The following is an 18,962-nucleotide window of genomic DNA, read 5'->3' on the forward strand; positions in this document are numbered from 1 at the left end:
GGCCCTATTGAGCCGCTGGGGCCAGTACAACCGGCAGTCAGCACGGAGCAGAGGTCAGAGGTCACTGAGTCCGCCAGCTCCACCCGTTCTCTGCTTACTGACACTGATGAGTACCGATCCATAAGCCCACTAGCACATACTGTCTGAGCTCTGTCTCTCTGGGTTGTGTCCTACTGCATAACTCCGCCCTCTGCTGGTCATCAAGCGGCACTACACACTAGCCTCACTGGAGTTTATGGAACAAACTGTTAATCAGAAAGTTATTATTAACAATGAACAAATTAAATCATTACTTGTATGCGTCATTTTTCGTATAGGCATGATATAAAGGCTATGTACTTAAATGATGTGTTTTGGTTATTTGTCTGTTTTGCAATATTGGAGCATTATTTTTCCTCTCCTAACAGAGAAAGACATTTTTAATTGAGATTGAGATTCAGCATAAAATACAGAGAAAATGTATCTCTGTTTAATTTTATAAGTAGTTACAGATTTGTTCCTCTGCTTTAATGGAGCAAACTCCCATCTCTCGTTTATGGGAATTTACTCTTTACTTTAAGATTTGTCTCTCTATTTGTTTTGCCAGCTGACTTTCTCTGTTGGAAGGGATGTGTAGCAGTTAGCTTAGTTAGTTTAAACCACTACTTTTGTGAAACCCAAATCCCAAATTTTTAAATGTGGGATAAGGCCTCATGTCATGTCATGCTTGATTTTTTTCAGATTCTTCACGTGAGGTGCTCTCAAGTTTAATTACTCTCTAAGGTCTCTACTCTTTGCATCCATAAACTCCGTAACTTTTGAAAGAAATGCGTCTTACATCAAAATCCATTACTTCTACCAGTAACCGGTACATCTTTAAAACGCTCGGTGACATTGCCAATCTTGAATGTACCCGTATAGAGCTGGTGATGATTGGTCCATTAGTTGCATATTATTTCCGGGATTCTATTTCTAAACTAGCTTACTGAGAGGTAATGGCTTCAAAATAAAATGACAAAAAAAGTTTCTGATTACATTTTCATTGAATATGATATAAGAGAATTGACCTTTTCAAAGAGTTGTGTCTTCGTGTCAGTTCGACCAAAAACACACTAAAACTGCCCTTAAGCAAACAAATCTATTTTTCGAAAGAATATTAAAAAATAATGGGGACGAAGTATTTTTTTATTTTGCAGTACAAAAATTAATTCGAAATGTACAGAGTAGAGTCAAAATGTTGATAGCCAATTTTATTCTCAAATAGCAACAATATATATATATTTTATGCCTCATACAATTGCAGCAGTTTACGTTAATCAACAAAAACAGCAATAATTAAATAAATATACGATAATTCCTATATTTCTTATTCACAACACACTTATAACACTCCTTGCTGTGTTTGTTTTAAAGAATTTACTCGATATTTTTGGTCCGAAAATGGAGACGTTTATTTTGAAAACCTGAACCAGAAGTCAATTTGTTTATGTCGGCGAGCTAGCGATATGCTACATTTTGCAGCTGTCCCGGTAGTCTAAGAAAGTATGTAATCGGGGGTATATATCACTGTAATGAGAGACCGTGTTAAAGAAGTGGATTTCAGGAAGCTGTCCAGTTTGTGTTGTCCTTGAAAAACGTCGCATGTGGATTGTCTTCTCCATAAGTGCAGCTGCTCCTCCGTCCTGTGCTAACTTGCGGGGACAAGAGATGCTGTTAACTGTATAACAGTGTGAACAGATGCCCTCTGCTCCAACGTACGTCCAAATGTATGTACTAGACGGTTCATAACAATGGGAACTTTCTAGGCTTTACGATCTGAGGGTGACAATTTAAATAAGTTAGAGAGAGAGATAGTGTGTGTGTATGTGTGTGTGTCTGTCTGCGTGTGTGTTGTCAGATATCCAGTAAACATGATAATGAAATGTCCTCTCAGAGGTAAAAAAGATGAGGACAATCGTTGCTTTACACATCCAGTCATATGTTTATTTTACTTTGGCTATCTGATACTTAATTGTAGGATTAATTTAGTACAAGGAGTTGAGGAATTGATTTTCAAATGTAATAACAATATTGTGTGTGACTGTGTGTCCTTTAGGTGATGCCTGCCTGAGGGGACATAATGGACAATGGTAAACCGAGCCGTGTGTGTCGTCCCCAGCGGATCAGTGAATCGTCTAAGGTCAGTGTGTGTGTGTGTGTGTGTCCCCTCTTTTATATAACAACGTGATCCATAACAATATTTATCTCAGAACCTTTGCACACTCCATTGCGCTATTATAAGTGCTGTTGTTGTGTTTGTATATTTGAATACTTTTTAAGTAGACCTGTATATAGTAGTTTTAGTTTTTAGTGTTTAAGAGTTTGTGCTACCTTTGTCTGAGTGTCCTTGTTTTGGCTCCAGTCATTTTTTAAGACATAAAATGCTCTAAGGATCTATGACAACTGTAACCATCATCGTAATTTTTGGAAACTCACTCCTGACTACTAATGTTAATGTTAGTACTACTAATTACTACATTTCAAGCTAACTAAGTTTCAACAAGTTGCAACTAAACGATGGCAGAGATGTGTTTTGTGTCCGGCAGTAATTTTATAAAAGGAGAAACGTAGTACACAGTGGGCTGGGACTATGCAGATTCATTCATTTTTAATGAGGGAGAATGCGAGGATTTCACAAGGTAATTGAAAGTGCTTGCTGAAAAAACATATCAGACACAATTTATGAGATCAGGATCTATTTTATGTCCTTCACATGTTTGGTCCATTGTTTTCTTCCCCCACTGAATCCACTCTGATATTCATTCATTCACTGATTGTCAGATGTTAAAGCAGTTGGTTAGTCATTAACTGGATTACTGCAATTGCTGCATCTTTTTTGTGGATTACACAACTCACTCTAGTTTTGTGTCAACTCCCCATTTTCCTGCAGTTTAAATAAGATGTCTTTGGATGAATCAACAAGATGAACAAATTGAATTTTTCAGTTCAAAGACATTTATTTTTTCTAAAAGCACGGTAATATACTCTCTCTTTTTCTCCCTTCTTGCTGATATTATTTTCTGGTAGTAAAACTGTATTTTAGATTAGATTAGATCAGATATACTTTTATTGTCCCCTTAGGGAAATGTTTCCTGGACTCCATCCAAATACAGTTTACAAGCTAAAATTACACAAAAGTCATAATTCACAGTTCAGCACAGCTGCAATAAACAAGTAAACAATTCCACAGAAACTGATAATCCAGAACATACATCCGTCCCCATACATAGATGGCACATGCATGCACGCACGCTATGTCAAATATTGCACTGTCCTCATGTCACATATTGCACTATTCTAACATAACATATTGCACTGTCCCAACATATTGCCTTGTCTTAACATATTGCACTGTCCTCATGTCACATATTGCACTGTCCTTATGTAGCCTATTACACTGCCCCTATGTAACATATTGCACTGCCCTGTGCTATACGTTGTTGTTTAAGCCTGCACCTTGGGACCCTAAATCTCCTGCCAGAAGGTAGAAGCTGGAACTAGTATGTGAGTTGGGTCTGACACAATTTCATGCTCATAAAGCATTTGGAGGGGCGGATGGTTTTTGACCCCCATAATCTTCATGGCAGTCTGCAGTCTGCAGTCTGTCGAAAACAATGCTGGGGTGAAATGGTGTTCACAAAGTTTGTCCATCAGAGAACACTGCGACTCCATAGTACTCTCAGTAATGTCTGCAGCACTACAATTGCTTTAGAATTAGTACAAATATTAAGTATATTCATTAAAGGTATTTGTTTAAGAATCCAGCCTTCTAACGAGTATCTTTGCAGAGTCATATCAGTGCAATTTGTTTTTTCATCCTTTACTGCCTTATCGTTGATTAATGATCAGTCCTGACTCTTTACATCTTTATCGGAGAATAATCTGTCAACAAAAACAACATTATTTTTTTATTATCCTAAAAAATCCAGTGGAGTTGATGGAACAAATCATATGTAGGCAAACAGGGTCTGCAAACCATTTGCTGCTGCTTCTAAGTTGAAATTTCACTGTGTATGTGTCTTGACAGTTGTTTCGCTGTGCGGATCAATCTGTGGAGGTGCTTCAGGGTCTCAACGAGCAGCGGCGGCACAGCCAGTTCTGCGATGTGGTTCTGGTGGCTGACGAGCAGCGGGTCCCAGCTCACCGAGCCCTGCTGGCTGTCTCCAGCCCGTACTTTCACGCCATGTTCACCCTGGGTATGAGGGAGGAACGCCAGGAGGAGGTACAGACAATGCTGCAAAGAGGATTTTCTACACAGGAGGAAATAAGGAAACAGCAGATGCACTTCTCTCACTTTGTCTATCTCAATGAATATTTAATAGTACTGTCATTAAGATAACTCACACTGTTTATTAGTAGTACTCATGGCACTGTAAATGTGAAGTAGGATGATGTATATTGATATAATCTTATGTCAGACTCCTGATTATACCTCCGTGTTCTTCTTCCTGTCTGCAGGTGGAGCTGGTTGGTGTCTCCTACATCGGTCTGAATGCTGTAGTGGACTTCCTGTACAGTGGAGAGCTGCCATTGGATGGAGGAAACATTGACTATGTGCTGGAAGCTGCCCACCTCATGCAGGTGAGACACTGGGCACTTTCTGTTCAACACATGAGGTTAATATAAAACGCTTACCAAAGATCAGTGCATCATGTTACACTTCAGCTGCCTGAGTGATTGTATGGGCCATGTGTGTATTGAGTTGAATTTGTCCTGTTTATAAGCATGGTGCTATAACCGTGTTATAAAGCATTTATCCATTATCAACATTAGGCTGCTTAAATCTTATAAAATAGAGTTTTGCCATAAAATAGAGAGTTATATTTTTTAAATGTTATTAAAATGTACAATCTATAAGACTAGCGTGCTTCTGTGTTTCAGGTGTGGCGAGTGGTGGATTTCTGCTGCCAGTATCTGGAGCGGGAGGTGAGTGAGGACAACTACCTGTACCTGCAGGAGCTGGCTCTGCTCTACAGCCTGGAGCGACTCGACACGTTCATCGACCACTTCATCCTCACACGCTTCGCCACGCTCTCCTTCACCCCTGATTTTCTGCGGGACATTCCTTTCCACAAACTCTCCTTCTACCTCTCCAGTGGCAAGGTAAGTGCTCTCCTCATCTCACCACGACACAACAACTAATCCACAGCATGTTTGGGGGGATAAGATATCATCTCTGCCCTTCTCTCTTACACCAGGTTCAGCATGACAGCGAGCAGGCGCTCCTCCAGGCCTCCCTGCAGTGGCTCAGCCAGAGTCCAGAGCGGACCCCCCACGCCAGACAGCTCCTCTCCCACATCCGCTTCCCTCTGATGCCAGTGGGGGACCTGGTGGGCCGGGTGCTGCCGGCAGTGCGGGCCCTGCTGCCAGAGGAGGCCGGCTGTGAGGCCTTGGTGGAGGAGGCTGTGGGGTATCACGCCAGGCCCAGCGCCCAGCCGCTCCTGCAGACAGGACGGACAACGCTGCGTGGAGGAGTAGAGCGGCTGCTGCAGATTGGAGGAGAGGTACATAGGAGTGATTCTTAGAGACAACAAAATCAGATGATGTGTTTTAAATTTACATAAAATGCTATAAAAATTGTTATATATTTTCTCTATTTTATAAAAATATATTTTCTTTTATTACAGACAGGCAAATTAACCCAATCAAAGTATGTCCTCTAAACATGCTGGTTTTTGCCAATAACAGGTTAAGATTGTTATCGTAAGTGTCTGAAAACATTACAGAGAGGATCCCTACAGAGATATACACCTTAGGCACATAAACCAAGGCTCCACCCAGTGTGAGGTGTCCAAATTATAATCCAATGCATAACAGTCTGTCACAAACTATCTCATGTAAAGATCAAATATACACAAAGTAAAAACCACGTATAACAATGGCTGTTTCTGTTTTCAAAAGTAGCATCTTTCTCTTTAAAGCTCCTGTGAGGAACTTTAGGTGTGTGTTGATTTTGGCGCCCCCTGTGGACAAAGCCGCACCTCTTATCTCTTTGCTGTTTTTGCCCTGCAAAATGTAAACAAAGGCAGCGTGCAGTTAACCGCTTCGTCTGACACCTACGCCCCGCCAGCAGTTTAAGCCAGCTACAGCAATCTACTGGAGTTTAGATGCGTGTATGTATTTTAATTATAAAAAATACATTAAACAGCGATGGGCAGGCCCTCGTGCAGCTGTACATCTTTTCATATGAAGAAGTGTAAATTGACTAATTGACCTAATTTCACGAGAGTTAATTTGAGACTTGCTATTTTAAGTCTTGACCTTGACTTTGACAGTCCTTGAAACTTGCTTTCATGATACTTGACCCATTTAGTCAAGTCACCCTTTAGATTTTTGCAACTTCCTCTCTTTACTTCTCGAGGTGTCAGAACGGGGAGAGGAGCTGAGCGCCAATGTTTGCCGGTTGGACAGCGAAACAGGAAGCTGGGAGGTGGAGACAGAGCTGCCTGCCCAGCGGAGCCATCACTGCCTGGCTGTGCTCGGGGGTTTTATCTTCGCTGCAGGCGGCAGCTCGTCCAGGGACAACGGGGGAGATGCTGCCTGCAACCTGCTGTACAGATACGACCCCCGCCACAACCAGTGGACCAGGGTACTGAACGAGTGTCAATCTGCTATTAAACACTCAACAGTTTACATATGAAAATTATATATCATGAACAGAACCTGCAGATATTGATATTCATCCCAAATCAAGCACAAACAAAAGTGCCAAAACAATTAGCAATATCATAATTTTAATTTATAATTTCTTCCTGGTTGTAGTAGTTGTCTTTGACAGTGTGATGTTTTCCAGGGAGCTTCAATGAACCAGCGGAGAGTGGATTTTTACCTGGGAGCAGTAGGAGAGTGTCTCATCGCTGTGGGAGGGAGGAATGACACAGGAGCTTTGTCCTCTGTCGAGGTTTATTGTCCGGCTGAGGACTGCTGGTCCTACGTGGCAGGACTGCCCAGGTAGGAACACATGGTGCTACCTACTCTGCCGTTTCATGGGGAAATTTTAAGGCTGTCTCATAAAGGTTGTCAATTTGAGTCTTTTGTCAGTAAAATGTCTACAATTTATTTCCCCTTGCTGCATCAGTGTACACAGAGTAATGCAGAAGCAACAGCATGGCAGGCTGTAAAGGTTACATTTGATTCAGTTCTTCTTCATTTTGTTCATATTTCACAGGGTTTAACAGTAACTGTGAGTTGAATTATTCACAGAGGTCTCCTCCCCTTCAGACACAGACCGTTATTAAAGCAGTTTCATGTGAAAAATAAGTGTTTCATCAGCCAGGCTTCGGGGCTGCAGGCAGAGTTGCTGCTAAAATTGCTTACTAGCTGACTGACATCCTGCATCTGGTTAAATATATAGTTAAAACAAGAATAACATGACTTGAAAGAGTAAGAAAGTAGTTGGCTTTTTAAATCAGGAATCAAAATTCAATCTATAATTTTGAGCGCAATGTCAGTCTGGACTTACAATGAGGCAGGAAAACAGGCACGCAGAATGTAAAAAAAAAAGGGAACACTGAGATGCCAATGCACAGGATTAGTTTCATCACATGACCTCTGTGGTTGGTAAAATGTTTTAGTTCATTTGCGGTGGAAATTTTACTTTACAATTTACCAGCATGGCACGAATGGAATTAAGATCACAGACAAGCTTTCAAAGGAGCAATTCACCCCTGGAAAAAGCCTGTCAGTCAAAGCTGGTGTTCTCTGTAATCGATGGAAGCAATAATGTTTTAAATTGGTGCCATAGCTGTGGAGAAAGGTGTTCAAACAGCTTGTGGTTTCACCCAGCGTGCATTGCACCCCTCCCTCTGAAAGGAACAGTGAAGTACTATGGAACAGATTCCGAAATAAGATGAGAATATACCGGTGGATCATCTTAAAAAACTTTGGTTCTGCAGTCTATATTTCAAACCTGACGATTTTGAACGAGACATGACATCAGAGATTGAGGAAGTGTAGTTTAGCGAGCTTCCTGGCCTCCGCCAGATGACGCGTTTTACATAGTCTGGCGGAGGTTTTCCAGGGCCCATTGGAGAAGCGGATTGGGTCTTCCAAAGGTACAGAGCCAAATTGCATTGTTTCCTACCATAATGGCTTTAGATCCCCATAATAGCATGATAGGACTGAAGGTGAAAATTGGCGAACTGGCCCTTTAATTTTATTCCTGTGCGAATAAAGCTATATTTGCTTTAGTTGATTTTTATGCTATGTAAGTTTTACACATTTTATTTGCATTTAACTTTGTGAATTCTTTCCTTCACAGGTTTACTTACGGCCATGCGGGGACGGTCCACCACGGTGTCGTCTACATCTCAGGCGGTCACGACTATCAGATCGGTCCTTACCGCCGAGAAGTCCTGAGTTATGATCCTTCCCGAGACAGTGACGTGTGGGTGGAACGCCAGGGCATGTCTCTGGCCCGCGGCTGGCACTGCATGGCCTCCCTCCACCACCTCATCTACGCCATCGGGGGCAGCGACGATCACGAGGACACCACAGAGCGCTTCGACATCCTGCAGGTGGAGTCCTATGACCCCCGCAGCGGCCAGTGGACTCAGGTGGCACCGCTGCTGCTGCCCAACAGTGAGGCGGGACTCGCGGTCTGGGCGGGGAGGATCTATGTGCTCGGTGGCTACAGCTGGGAGAGTATGGTTTTCTCCAGAGCCACTCAGGTGTTCGACCCGGACAAGGGCTCATGGTCCAGAGGGCCCGACCTGCCCAAACGCATCGCTGGGGCCTCAGCATGTGTGTGTACTGTGAAGGCCTCTCCATCATCACCCTCTCCAGAGAGGAAGAAGATGGGACAAGGCATGAAAGGAAGATCACACCCCACGTAGTGACAATCGGCCGTCTGTCTGTCTGTCTGTCCAAAAATATAAGACTTAACTCTGTACGGAAACAGAGCCTGATACATAATGCTGATACAAAATCTTGAAGATTAATATTTTACAAGAGTATCAGAATTATTTTCTCAGCCTAAAGACACTGCAGCATCATGACAAGAGAGGGGAGGTGCATACTTCATCACATAAGGGGACATCAGTGTACTGTATTTGCAGTTGGACATTCTGATGGCTCTGGTAATGTAAATTCAAACGTATAAGCATTCAGGCCCCTCTCTATGTCTAAGGTCAGGAAATGAGAGTTCAAAGGCTGGATGATGAGTTAATGTTTAGTGTTAATCTGAAAGATGTTTCAAAGGATAGCAGTTGTACATGAGTCTGCACTGTGGGCAAATCCACATCATGCAGACAAGGAAGGTTTGACTAAAACTGGGTGAACTCAGATTAGTTTGTACAATACTAATTGGAGACGTAAAAAAACCTGAGTGCACTATGGTGTCTTCATTTAAAATGTAGAGTCAGCATAGTTTGACAGAATAACATCCAACAAGTTGATACCCTAGTTAACCAATTGTTAACAACCAGCATACATCTGTGTTTCCAGGACGACTGAAGTCGTATAATGGCCGAGAATCTGGCGCTTCTGACTGATCAGGACCTGAAAGGACAATGGATAGTGAAAATAAGGAGGGATATTTTCCTTCTCGGCTAACATAAACGTGTCAAAGATGTGCGGTTGGTATTTCACAATATATTTACACCTTTCTTGTTCGTATAATGAAATATAATAACCTTTGCAAATTTGAGCTCCCCAACCCTCGCGTGTAGTCTGCGAAACATGGACGATTTCTGATTATCATGAGTCCAAATGTTCAGCAAGAGACAAACATCCAACCAACACATGGAGCTAACTTTAGCATAATTAGCTTGCTAGCTTCAGCTGATCAAATCTGACATTTAAAAAACAGTCAAAGACTAAAAGCATTAAGCTGATGTTGTCTGTCTGTCTGAAGGGACCCACTGCTTTTTGGAACATGCAAACAGTGAGCGTTGCAAGGCTTAGCAAGATTAGAAGGTGTGCACAATTTGTTAGGGGGAATGAATAAATAATTAATTCTGCTTTTATTTGTTGAACATTTACAAGAACTATAGTTTAATGACAGTAACAAATGTGTGCTGGAGGGGGCGGTATACTGTATTATCTCTGTACATGAGGCACATTTGTTGCTGTTCTTCTGTAAAAGAGAGAATAATTTATTGTATGGTGCATTTACATTCCCTTTTTATTAAAGACTCATGGAATCATTGCATAACCACACGTATAGTATTTTATTAATAACAAGAAAAGTGCAAAATAGAAAACAACTTAATGCCCTAATATGTGTTTGTCACAGTCATTACAGTCAAACTGCTCTTATTAGGTACAATGTGTGATACTGCAGGCAGATGTACACGTAGCTTATCTGATTCCTGTTGATTACGTTATTTTTCAAGTTTCCAGTCTTTTCTCTCCCCTCTGGCTGTCTCATACAAAGGGGTAGTACGGATGAGACTTGAGTCTAAGAAAAAGAAACAGAACCATCATCACAGTGAAACTGGCAGAACAGACGTTTCTGTAAAGGCTGTGTGTTGTCTTACTCTTCTAGTAAGCATGTCCTCCACCCTCGGTCCAGCCCCTTCAGTGCTCTCATGTCCTCTTCAGACAGACTGAAGTCAAAGATCTGCAGAAAAACACCAGCATCAAGACAGGAAGAGCGAGAGAGAGATAAAGATATTAATAAGATAGATACATGAACAGATATAGATATGCCATTCTAAACCTCTCAAAAATCTATATATATAAATAATAATGTCCTCTTGGCATGTTGGAGGCTTTACCTTTGTGTTTTCAAGGATGTGATGAGACTTGTCACTCTTAGGGATGACTGAAATACCCTGCTGCAAATGGTACCTCAGCAATACCTGTGTAAACACTACTGTTACTAACAAAGGAACACACACTCACACACACGCAAATATTTCACACACTGACCTGTGCAGGGCTGCGTTTGTGCTTCTTGGCTATATCTGCTATGACTGGGTCCTCCAGGATCTTATGTGGATCTGTGTCTCCATTTAATCTAGGAGTTGCAAAACAAAACAACCGGAGGCCAAGATTTTTTTATTCATAACATTTAGTGAGCCAGACAGGTAGTTATGTCACAGTTGTAATTCACACGTTACCCCATAATTCACAAGAAAAATGAACCCCACCCAAGGTGGGCTATTTTTATATGTATTCCTATGAGCTGGAATGCAACATTGTGCATGCATTGCATTAAGCAATTCCTTTGTATGCATGCATTTACTGCCATGATTAACTGAAAAACTATGGTACAGAGCATCCAAGATAATAACCTTTCTTGTGCAACGTGTCCATGACTATTCATTGTGTGGTCACAAAACAGCTAATTATGTGGTGTTCCCAAGATAAGAACTTGCGCAGGAAAATCATCTTGTGCACACACAAAATAACTAATAATTGTACTTTTAACATACTGTATCTTTTGTTTCTTAATTAGGATGCAGTCATTGCATATATGAAATACATAAACAATACATAAATCAATTTACATAAAACAGTACAAGCTGGTTCTAACTCTGCAGCATGAACCAACAAAAGTGGATCTTAATAAATGTGGTGTGACGCTGTGAGTCTTACAGCCCTGGGGGTCTTGCAGGCGAGCCAAAGGGGCTGTAGGCAGTCAGGGCGATGTTCCTGGATTTACAGAACTCTATCATTTCTTCCTGCACCAGGTAGGGATGAAGCTCTATCTGTGGATGAAGCAAAAGAAAAAGAGCTGAGCACAAGTGGATGCTGATCTAGAGAAAGCTTTATGAACTTACAGGACCCTTAGCTAAACATGCAGTACCTGATTGACAGCAGGAGGCACCCTGCACAGAGCGAGCAGCCTCTCCAGCTGCAGGATGCTGAAGTTGGACACACCGATGCTCTTCACTTTGCCTGAGGCTTGCAGGGCTTCCATCCCCTGAAGACAGGTCAGACAGCGTAAACACAAGTCACCCATGCACTTTAAGAGTTTTAGATGGTTTAACTGAAAAAAATATCTAGATTTCCTTCCCTGGACAGTCAGATGAAGATTAACAAAATAACCTTGAGGGACAAAAAAGCTGTTAGAAGAGCATTTAAATTCTGTTTTGCTGTGACTGGCATACAAACTGAAATGATACTCTATATGTGTATTGCTTCTTTGGTTGACCTGCATTGATATTGTCATAAGTACATCCTTGTAATTTCCATTTTCCTTCCACCTTTTCTATTATTATTTTATCGAAGATTATTTTAAACAGTTTTTCAGCAGCCAGGGTGATTGATCTGAGAGTTCACATACAAACAGAGAGAGTCGTGTTTTTTCTTACCCTCCAAACATCTACATAGTCTACGTCAGAGGTCACCATCTTTCCATCCTTCTTTGGGAAAAGCTCATCACCCATTTTCTAGGAAGAAAGTTAAAGGTAACAGTCAAACAAATGTGAGAGAAGAATGTTAAGAAACTACCCTTAACCTGCATTAACGCAGTTTTAGCTTCTATTAGCATTAATTGAACTGCATTAACCTTATTATTTTGCTTCTTCCTGCTGCATATACAGTAGATGCCTTCTCTTACCGGGTCGTCAAATAACAACGCTTTGTTAAACATCTGTTGCGTCTCATTCAGAGGTGTAAGGTAGCTTAGCATAAGGTAGTTTTTTTCCCTTTGTTACATGTACTTAACAGTAAGCAGCCTTTTTGTTTAAATTAATAAACAAAAACTACATGGTTAAGGAAGGTAAGATTAAACTTTATTTATCCCCAGGGGAGAATTTGGGTAATGATAAACATCATGAGGAAGGTTAAAACAATAGCTCAGTGTGTATTTTTGGTTTCACACAGGACTGTGACACCGGTATCCTTTGTTGTTTGGCATATCCAGCGCCCACTAACCCGAGCAGTCGTTATCTCTATTTTCTACAACATCACTAACAGCTATTTACAGTCTGAGATCCTCGGGCAGAGGATGTTTAAATGAATTTAAATTATGTCTTTTAAAGTTCTTTTTATTGAATTTTAGCATTTTCACATACATTAACATGAACAAAACACTTTACCCACCCCACACCTGGCAATCCCCTACCCCTAGCTGTCACTCAAACAGTTAAGAAATGAAAAAGGAACAAAGGTAATCTGATGTACAAATGATTCTTTTAAATTAATTTTATATATATTTTTAACTTACTTGTTATTTCTAATACTTGCCTTTGATCATGATTTTATGACCGGTCTGTTATGCTTTGCTGCCTTTGTTAAGCACTTTGTAACTTCAATTTCTATAAATAAAGATTATTATTATTATATTATTATTACAGCAGTCATTCCCCCTCGTTAAAAGCCAGGTGCATCTCATGCAGATGCTCAAGGGTGTCTTATGAATGAGCGCTGGAGGGCCATAACAAAGAGTTAGTATTTGATGCCTTGGGAGTGAGACGGCTGGTAAAATTCAGGGTCGTGTCTCTCAGCTTTCACTAATTCCCAGTGTAAACTGTTTTAGATATAGCCATATAGCCTAACCAGCAGCAGAAGGTAGCAGGTTTCAATGTGGGCAGAGGACCTCGGGGGTAAGTGCAGAATAAAAAGCAGAACATTTTAATTTACTCGATGATGGATGTTATTTCAAACCTTGAGGCCAACAGGAAAATGCACAAGGTAAAGATCGAGGTAGTCCAGCTGAAGATCATTCAGAGACTTATTCAGGCACAAAGGGATGTCCTCCGGTTCAAAATGGGTATTACACAGCTGCAAAAAAGATACAGATTGAGATTGATTAACCAAAAAAATAAACGATCACAAACCATATTTAAGGCACACTTCAACAGCTAACTAAAAATTAACCCATTTTATCTCAGGGTGAGGTTTAGTTTTTCACATTAAGGATGTAATCAGTGTTTGTATCCTACTCTTTTCAAAAAGGACTAAATGTACAGGTAGTGTAAACAAATAAGATGCTATTCCCCCACCTCATCCTGACCCTGCTGTAGTACTTGATCTCATCAGCACCCACCTTACTGACGATGAACATGTCCTCTCGTCTGATGATGCCCTGCTGCATCTTGGAGCGCAGAGCCTTGCCGATATCAGCCTCATTTCTGTAGTCGTAAGCGGTATCTATGTGGCGGTAGCCGGCGGCGACAGCCGCCTCAACTGCACCCTGGACTGATGTGCGAGGAAGATGGGAAGACTGCAAAAGTTAGACATGTTTTAAAATGAGCAAACAAGAGTCTTCAACTACAACCCCATCTGCTAAATCAAAATCCATCAGCTTTGTGGCCCATTATGCTACAGCTCGATAATATCATGGAAATATTGGTGTAATAATTAGGTGATAGCTTGTCATTAACCATTGATTTATTTAGGTAAAAAGTGGAGACACTAGGGAGTCTTATTTTTTTTTTGTAGGGATTAAAACAACTTACAATAAGATGTTGTAGAAGTGCAGAACTACAGAGAGAGCTAAGCTAGCAGTTTCCCCTTGGTTTCGGTTGCTAACCAAGCTAATTTACCATATTCCCTTTTTCTTCTGACTTGTAGTTCACTGTCAAAAGCTCATAGCTCTTATAACGCTGTACTACTGTAGGGGTTTTCCAGTACAGCAGTCCGTAATCACTATCATTCATTGCTTCTTAGTTGATAAGAAACTGAAAAGACAAAGGAAAATAGGGTTGTAGGCTACATGTTTTGACAGCAAAAGCTAATGTCAGCATTCAACCAATTCCTAGCTAACATTTCTGTTAACCAACATTAGCCTACTGTTAGTTAGGAACTTTTTATTGTGTCGTGTAACAGAATCAAATGCTTACATTAGCAGGGGTTATTTTAATGTTAGCTGTCTAAAGTATAGCTGATAGGTAATCAGATGTTGTTTCAGCTTGAAATATGGTCCGATGCCCCCCCAGATTTTTAATATCCTTTGTCGGTTTGCAAACCTGGAATAAAGCTGCTCAACATGAAGCTAGTATTTGAGCTTTCCACCCTAAGCATGACTTTAAAAATTGTTTACATGTGAATTCTGGTGGATTAATTAATGTTTCTAGCTCCAAAGTTACTAAACAGCTTTACACGAGAGGGGTATCATCCAGACCTTGCCAAGACAGCAGATAAAGAAGTATATTTCCCATATGGTTGAACTGTTCCTTTAAAGGAGGTGGGCTCCATGTACAGCTTAGGAAGTTCACTACAATTTGAATTATCTGCCAATCTGAATCCAGCATATTCTTTTGCATCTCTGTAGAGGTTTCATTTGGTAAATACCCCTTTTTCTACAATAAATATCTCTAAAACTGTATGCAAAAAAACAAATTAATGACAAGTTAACAAGTGAAAAGCAGATACAGGAATGTGTGAGTGTACCTTCCATGTCCCCAGACCCAAAATTGGCATTCGTCTGCCATCATTCAGCTCTACGGTCCGGGACACCTGAGTGTCCTCTGTGAAGAACATTTAACCACTGCAAGAGGGAAACAAATGGAGCGTTCACTTGACACATGCACAGTGTCAGAGCTTTCCTCTTCCTCTTTTGCCCCTCAAACTGCAACTGCTGAGTCAACGTCCTCTTTCTTTGCTGATTTTACTTCTCTGTGTTTCTTTTAGTTTCCTCCCCGCTCACCATATCTTTCTTCTTTTCCTGCCTTATCCGTCCAGTAGTTAATAATTGGACAACCACAAAACACTTCACCAGCATGGAGTATTTACTTGGTAAGTGAGGAGGAACATGTTGCAAAGGTCACTCTTCTCATAGGGGTGGAAGTGCACACACACACACACACACACACACACACACACACCTAAACACACTTAAACACACACATACACACACACACACACACACACACACATACACACAGGCGGGTCACATTGTTAGAAAAGTTTGCTGTAATATTTCCAGTTCAACATTAGGTGGTGATATTGTATAATTGAACTGTGCAGCAATACTTTAATGCTGCAGATTAGCAAAAGTGAGTTGTATTTCATTCTAATATGTGTCTATAATAATAAGACTGTCAAACATTCATAATTGCATATAACAATTAAACATACTGATGATAATAACACATCTTTATAACAGTAATTATGTGGGCTTTAAAGGATGTTTAGGTCCTTATATGGAGGTTGGTAGTAACACAGTGTGCCATATAGCTTGTGGTCTGGGAGAAAGGTCAAATCTGACTGGCTGCAGGGTTTCCTTTGATAATGCACTGGCGTTGCTGATTCTTTTCTACTATCCATTCTACACACAGGGAAAGAGAACAACTTTTCAATTGAATCAGAGTCTTATAAGATGGTTGACTGTTTCAGGTATTAGTCAAACTCAGGGGCTACAAGGAAAACTGAGTTGTAGCTTGTGAAAAAAAAATATTTTTATCACAAAACAGGGTTGGCTATTCAACTCGCCACTTTAGGCTGCGGCTGATGGTAGACATGGCCCACTGACATGGATGGTTTGCTAGCTAGTCTTGTTGTCAAACATACTGTCAAATTATACTTACTGTTTGTCAACCTATGCAATATTATTGAGTGAAACAGTTTAAAAAGCTAAGTGGTGTAGAACTATCTATGATTACGAAGTCATATCTAAGATACAGTCTACTTACTTGAGTGGTGAACAACATTCCCATTGCATTAGAACCCTTTGGAGAGGTCGTGGCTTTTTCAGGTGTCAGTCAAACCCTCAGGTGTTACCAGGAAATTCAGTTATGGCTTTTGAGAAATGTAAGATTTTGTTTGCAAAGTCCTATTCGCTACTCAACTCTCTATCAAGTTATGTCCAACAATAAACATATGTTTCATGATCATTTTCTTTGATTGGGAAACAATGACATGGCTAGTCAGCTTGCTAACCTTTTGTTAAACATATTTAACAAAACATTTAGAATGGCACACAATATTATTGACTTTGAATCTAGCTAGCATAGCATGAACTTTCTTGCTCATAGATGAAACTAAAGGCTCCACGAACTGACCTGACAAGACATATCTCCTTTGCCAAATCTAAGATCTATTATTTTGAATGCAGTACAGAATGTTTCCATTGCATAAAAACCTAATGAGATGATGACTGGTAATGAATGGTTCAGAAATTAGACAAACCATCAGGCATTACTGGGGGAAACAGAGATATGGCTAATGAAAAATGCATAAAACTATAAATAATTGGTCTATGTTTCTTCTTTGGCTCTAGTGACCATGGTATAAGTGAGATAATGTACAATGGAGGGTTTGGATCTTCACGTATTCCATTAATTCTTGATAATGGACACCTCATCAGGCATTACTAGTTTTCATGATAACATGCTATTAGGAATGTCATAAGTTTATTAACTTAGTCAATAACCAGAATTTTTACCTGCTGATCTAACGAGGTAAAAAGTTAGAGATGCATCAAATTTATTACAGCTCAACTTCAATCCATTCAGCAACACATCCAACACACAAGATCCCACTAGTCAACTTCATGTTGGCTCTAAAGGAAAATATAGGAAATCATACAGTTATGGCAATACATCATGTATATTGGATTTTCCTGCTTTAATATTATACAACTAAGCTGAAGGTTATGTCTTTACGTCTTTAATGTCTTTAATTATCAGACTTTAAAATGCCTTTATAAGGCTTTATATCATCATGCATTAGAATTTATAACAGGCTTCATAAGGAATTATCCAGTAAGTTTTAAACAAAAAGCGATAAAAGTTCATCATGTATTATACCTTCAATTTAACTAAGTGATAGTGCTGATAAGGATTATTAGGGATTGTATGATTTTATTACACTATTATGATGACTTTAGTGAAGTCTTGTAAATGCATTATAACGTGCTTGTAATCCATTAAAGCGCTCCCAGAATTGAGGTTTGAGCAAAAGCCAACAATCATAATTGATACCAGACAATTGCAGCCAAATGGAAAACCATTTTATCCTGATAAGAAGTCACACAGAGGAGCTCCAGGTCAGTTAGAGTCAGTCTAGACAGTCAGCAGACTGTAGCGAAAGGATCTATATGTGTACTGCTCAATTATATAGTCACGTGTGCAGCCATTCCTGAAGTTACATAAGATTCAAATACACTGTAAGGAGAAGAGGAGAAAAGATTTATCTATTTTTTAAATCAGAGTGTCTTATGCTGCAATATGGGATTTATGGGACTACATAAATAACATAATGAACATACATTGTTATACAATCTCTTATTTTGTGTTACATGCGCGAAATGGTTCGTTCTGAGAGTCTACATGTGAAATCAATCAATCAGTCGCTCAATTTTATTTATATATCGCCAAATCACCAAATCATAACAAGTAAAAAGTTATCTCATGAGACTTTAGGTACCACAGGCAGGCCTGCATCCTGTGAGCACAATGTGCTAGAGGGATAATTGGGCACTGTGAGCTCTTTAAGATATGATGGTGCCTGACCATTAAGAGCTTTGTATGTGAGCTGTAAACTCTATTCTTGATTTTACAGGAAGCCAGTGCAGAGAAGCTTATATAAGAGTAATATGATCTTTTTCTTGTCAGTGCACGTGCAACTAAAGAGCGTGATGATAAGGAATTGCAATTCTTCTGAAAATAGGCATATAAAGAGGAATATAAAAGGTAAATAGAATCGGTCCGAGCACCGAACCTTGTGGAACTCCTTGACGAACTTTGGCGTGCATTGAGGCCTTATCATTAATGTGTATAAACTGATATCAATCCGATAAATAGGATTCAAACCAGCCAAATGGCGTTCCTGTAAGAGACAAAAATTTGTATTTTAATATATACATTTACATAAATCAACACCAGTCTTTTCAACATCTTTTTATTTAGTATTAACACATTACTAAATACAATTTTGTGTCTGTAAAAATATCTTTATACATACATTTGATTCAGTATGACACTTAACAAACAATATACAGAGAATGTTGTGCTATAGAGCATGCCAATGCAAACTTACAATGCATTAAGAGTTGTTTTCTAGCACAAGCAAAGTATGCAAAAGATTACTGATATACAATGTTTATAAAA

At 39.9% G+C, this 18,962-nt stretch overlaps 2 protein-coding genes across 3 annotated transcripts; one reads left to right on the top strand and one right to left on the bottom strand.

Moving 5' to 3' along the window:
- Positions 1-1,657: 1,657 nt before the first annotated feature.
- klhl36 (kelch-like family member 36) lies at positions 1,658-10,149 on the top strand. Its single transcript, XM_069687172.1, has 9 exons — positions 1,658-1,745; positions 2,075-2,158; positions 4,046-4,240; positions 4,477-4,599; positions 4,900-5,121; positions 5,217-5,522; positions 6,380-6,607; positions 6,812-6,969; positions 8,279-10,149. The coding sequence occupies exons 2-9, from the start codon at positions 2,099-2,101 to the stop codon at positions 8,850-8,852; spliced, it is 1,866 nt and encodes a 621-aa protein (XP_069543273.1). The 5' UTR covers positions 1,658-1,745; positions 2,075-2,098; the 3' UTR covers positions 8,853-10,149.
- A 35-nt stretch (positions 10,150-10,184) lies between these two features.
- On the bottom strand, positions 10,185-15,624 carry LOC138612928 (aldose reductase-related protein 2). 2 transcript variants are annotated; one of them, XM_069686458.1, is made up of 10 exons: positions 15,304-15,624; positions 13,958-14,134; positions 13,576-13,692; positions 12,279-12,356; positions 11,771-11,887; positions 11,560-11,672; positions 10,891-10,978; positions 10,737-10,820; positions 10,497-10,579; positions 10,185-10,417 (listed from the first exon to the last, which is right to left on the bottom strand). In XM_069686458.1, the coding sequence occupies exons 1-10, from the start codon at positions 15,391-15,393 to the stop codon at positions 10,384-10,386; spliced, it is 981 nt and encodes a 326-aa protein (XP_069542559.1). In that variant the 5' UTR covers positions 15,394-15,624; the 3' UTR covers positions 10,185-10,383. The 2 variants fall into 2 exon arrangements, with proteins under 2 accessions (XP_069542559.1, XP_069542560.1); XM_069686459.1 differs by having other exon boundaries at positions 13,958-14,109; positions 15,304-15,391.
- Positions 15,625-18,962: the final 3,338 nt, after the last annotated feature.

The sequence above is a fragment of the Semicossyphus pulcher genome, unplaced genomic scaffold, assembly GCF_022749685.1.
Source record: "Semicossyphus pulcher isolate SPU_LCO1_2020_fin unplaced genomic scaffold, fSemPul1.0.p SCAF_8, whole genome shotgun sequence".
NCBI classification, from domain to species: domain Eukaryota; kingdom Metazoa; phylum Chordata; class Actinopteri; order Labriformes; family Labridae; genus Semicossyphus; species Semicossyphus pulcher.

What these genes read in the sequence shown, in the direction of transcription:
- LOC138612928 (XM_069686458.1), bottom strand. Translation starts at nt 15,393, where the DNA reads ATGTTCTTCACAGAGGACACTCAGGTGTCCCGGACCGTAGAGCTGAAT. An exon ending in ACATGTTCATCGTCAGTAAG is followed by an intron (nt 13,693 to 13,957) that starts GTGGGTGCTGAT and finishes TCTTTTTTGCAG; the next exon opens with CTGTGTAATACCCATTTTGA. An exon ending in ACAAACGCAGCCCTGCACAG is followed by an intron (nt 10,821 to 10,890) that starts GTCAGTGTGTGA and finishes GTGTTTACACAG; the next exon opens with GTATTGCTGAGGTACCATTT.
- klhl36 (XM_069687172.1), top strand. Translation starts at nt 2,099, where the DNA reads ATGGACAATGGTAAACCGAGCCGTGTGTGTCGTCCCCAGCGGATCAGT. An exon ending in GGGAGGAACGCCAGGAGGAG is followed by an intron (nt 4,241 to 4,476) that starts GTACAGACAATG and finishes TCCTGTCTGCAG; the next exon opens with GTGGAGCTGGTTGGTGTCTC. An exon ending in TGCTGCAGATTGGAGGAGAG is followed by an intron (nt 5,523 to 6,379) that starts GTACATAGGAGT and finishes TTACTTCTCGAG; the next exon opens with GTGTCAGAACGGGGAGAGGA.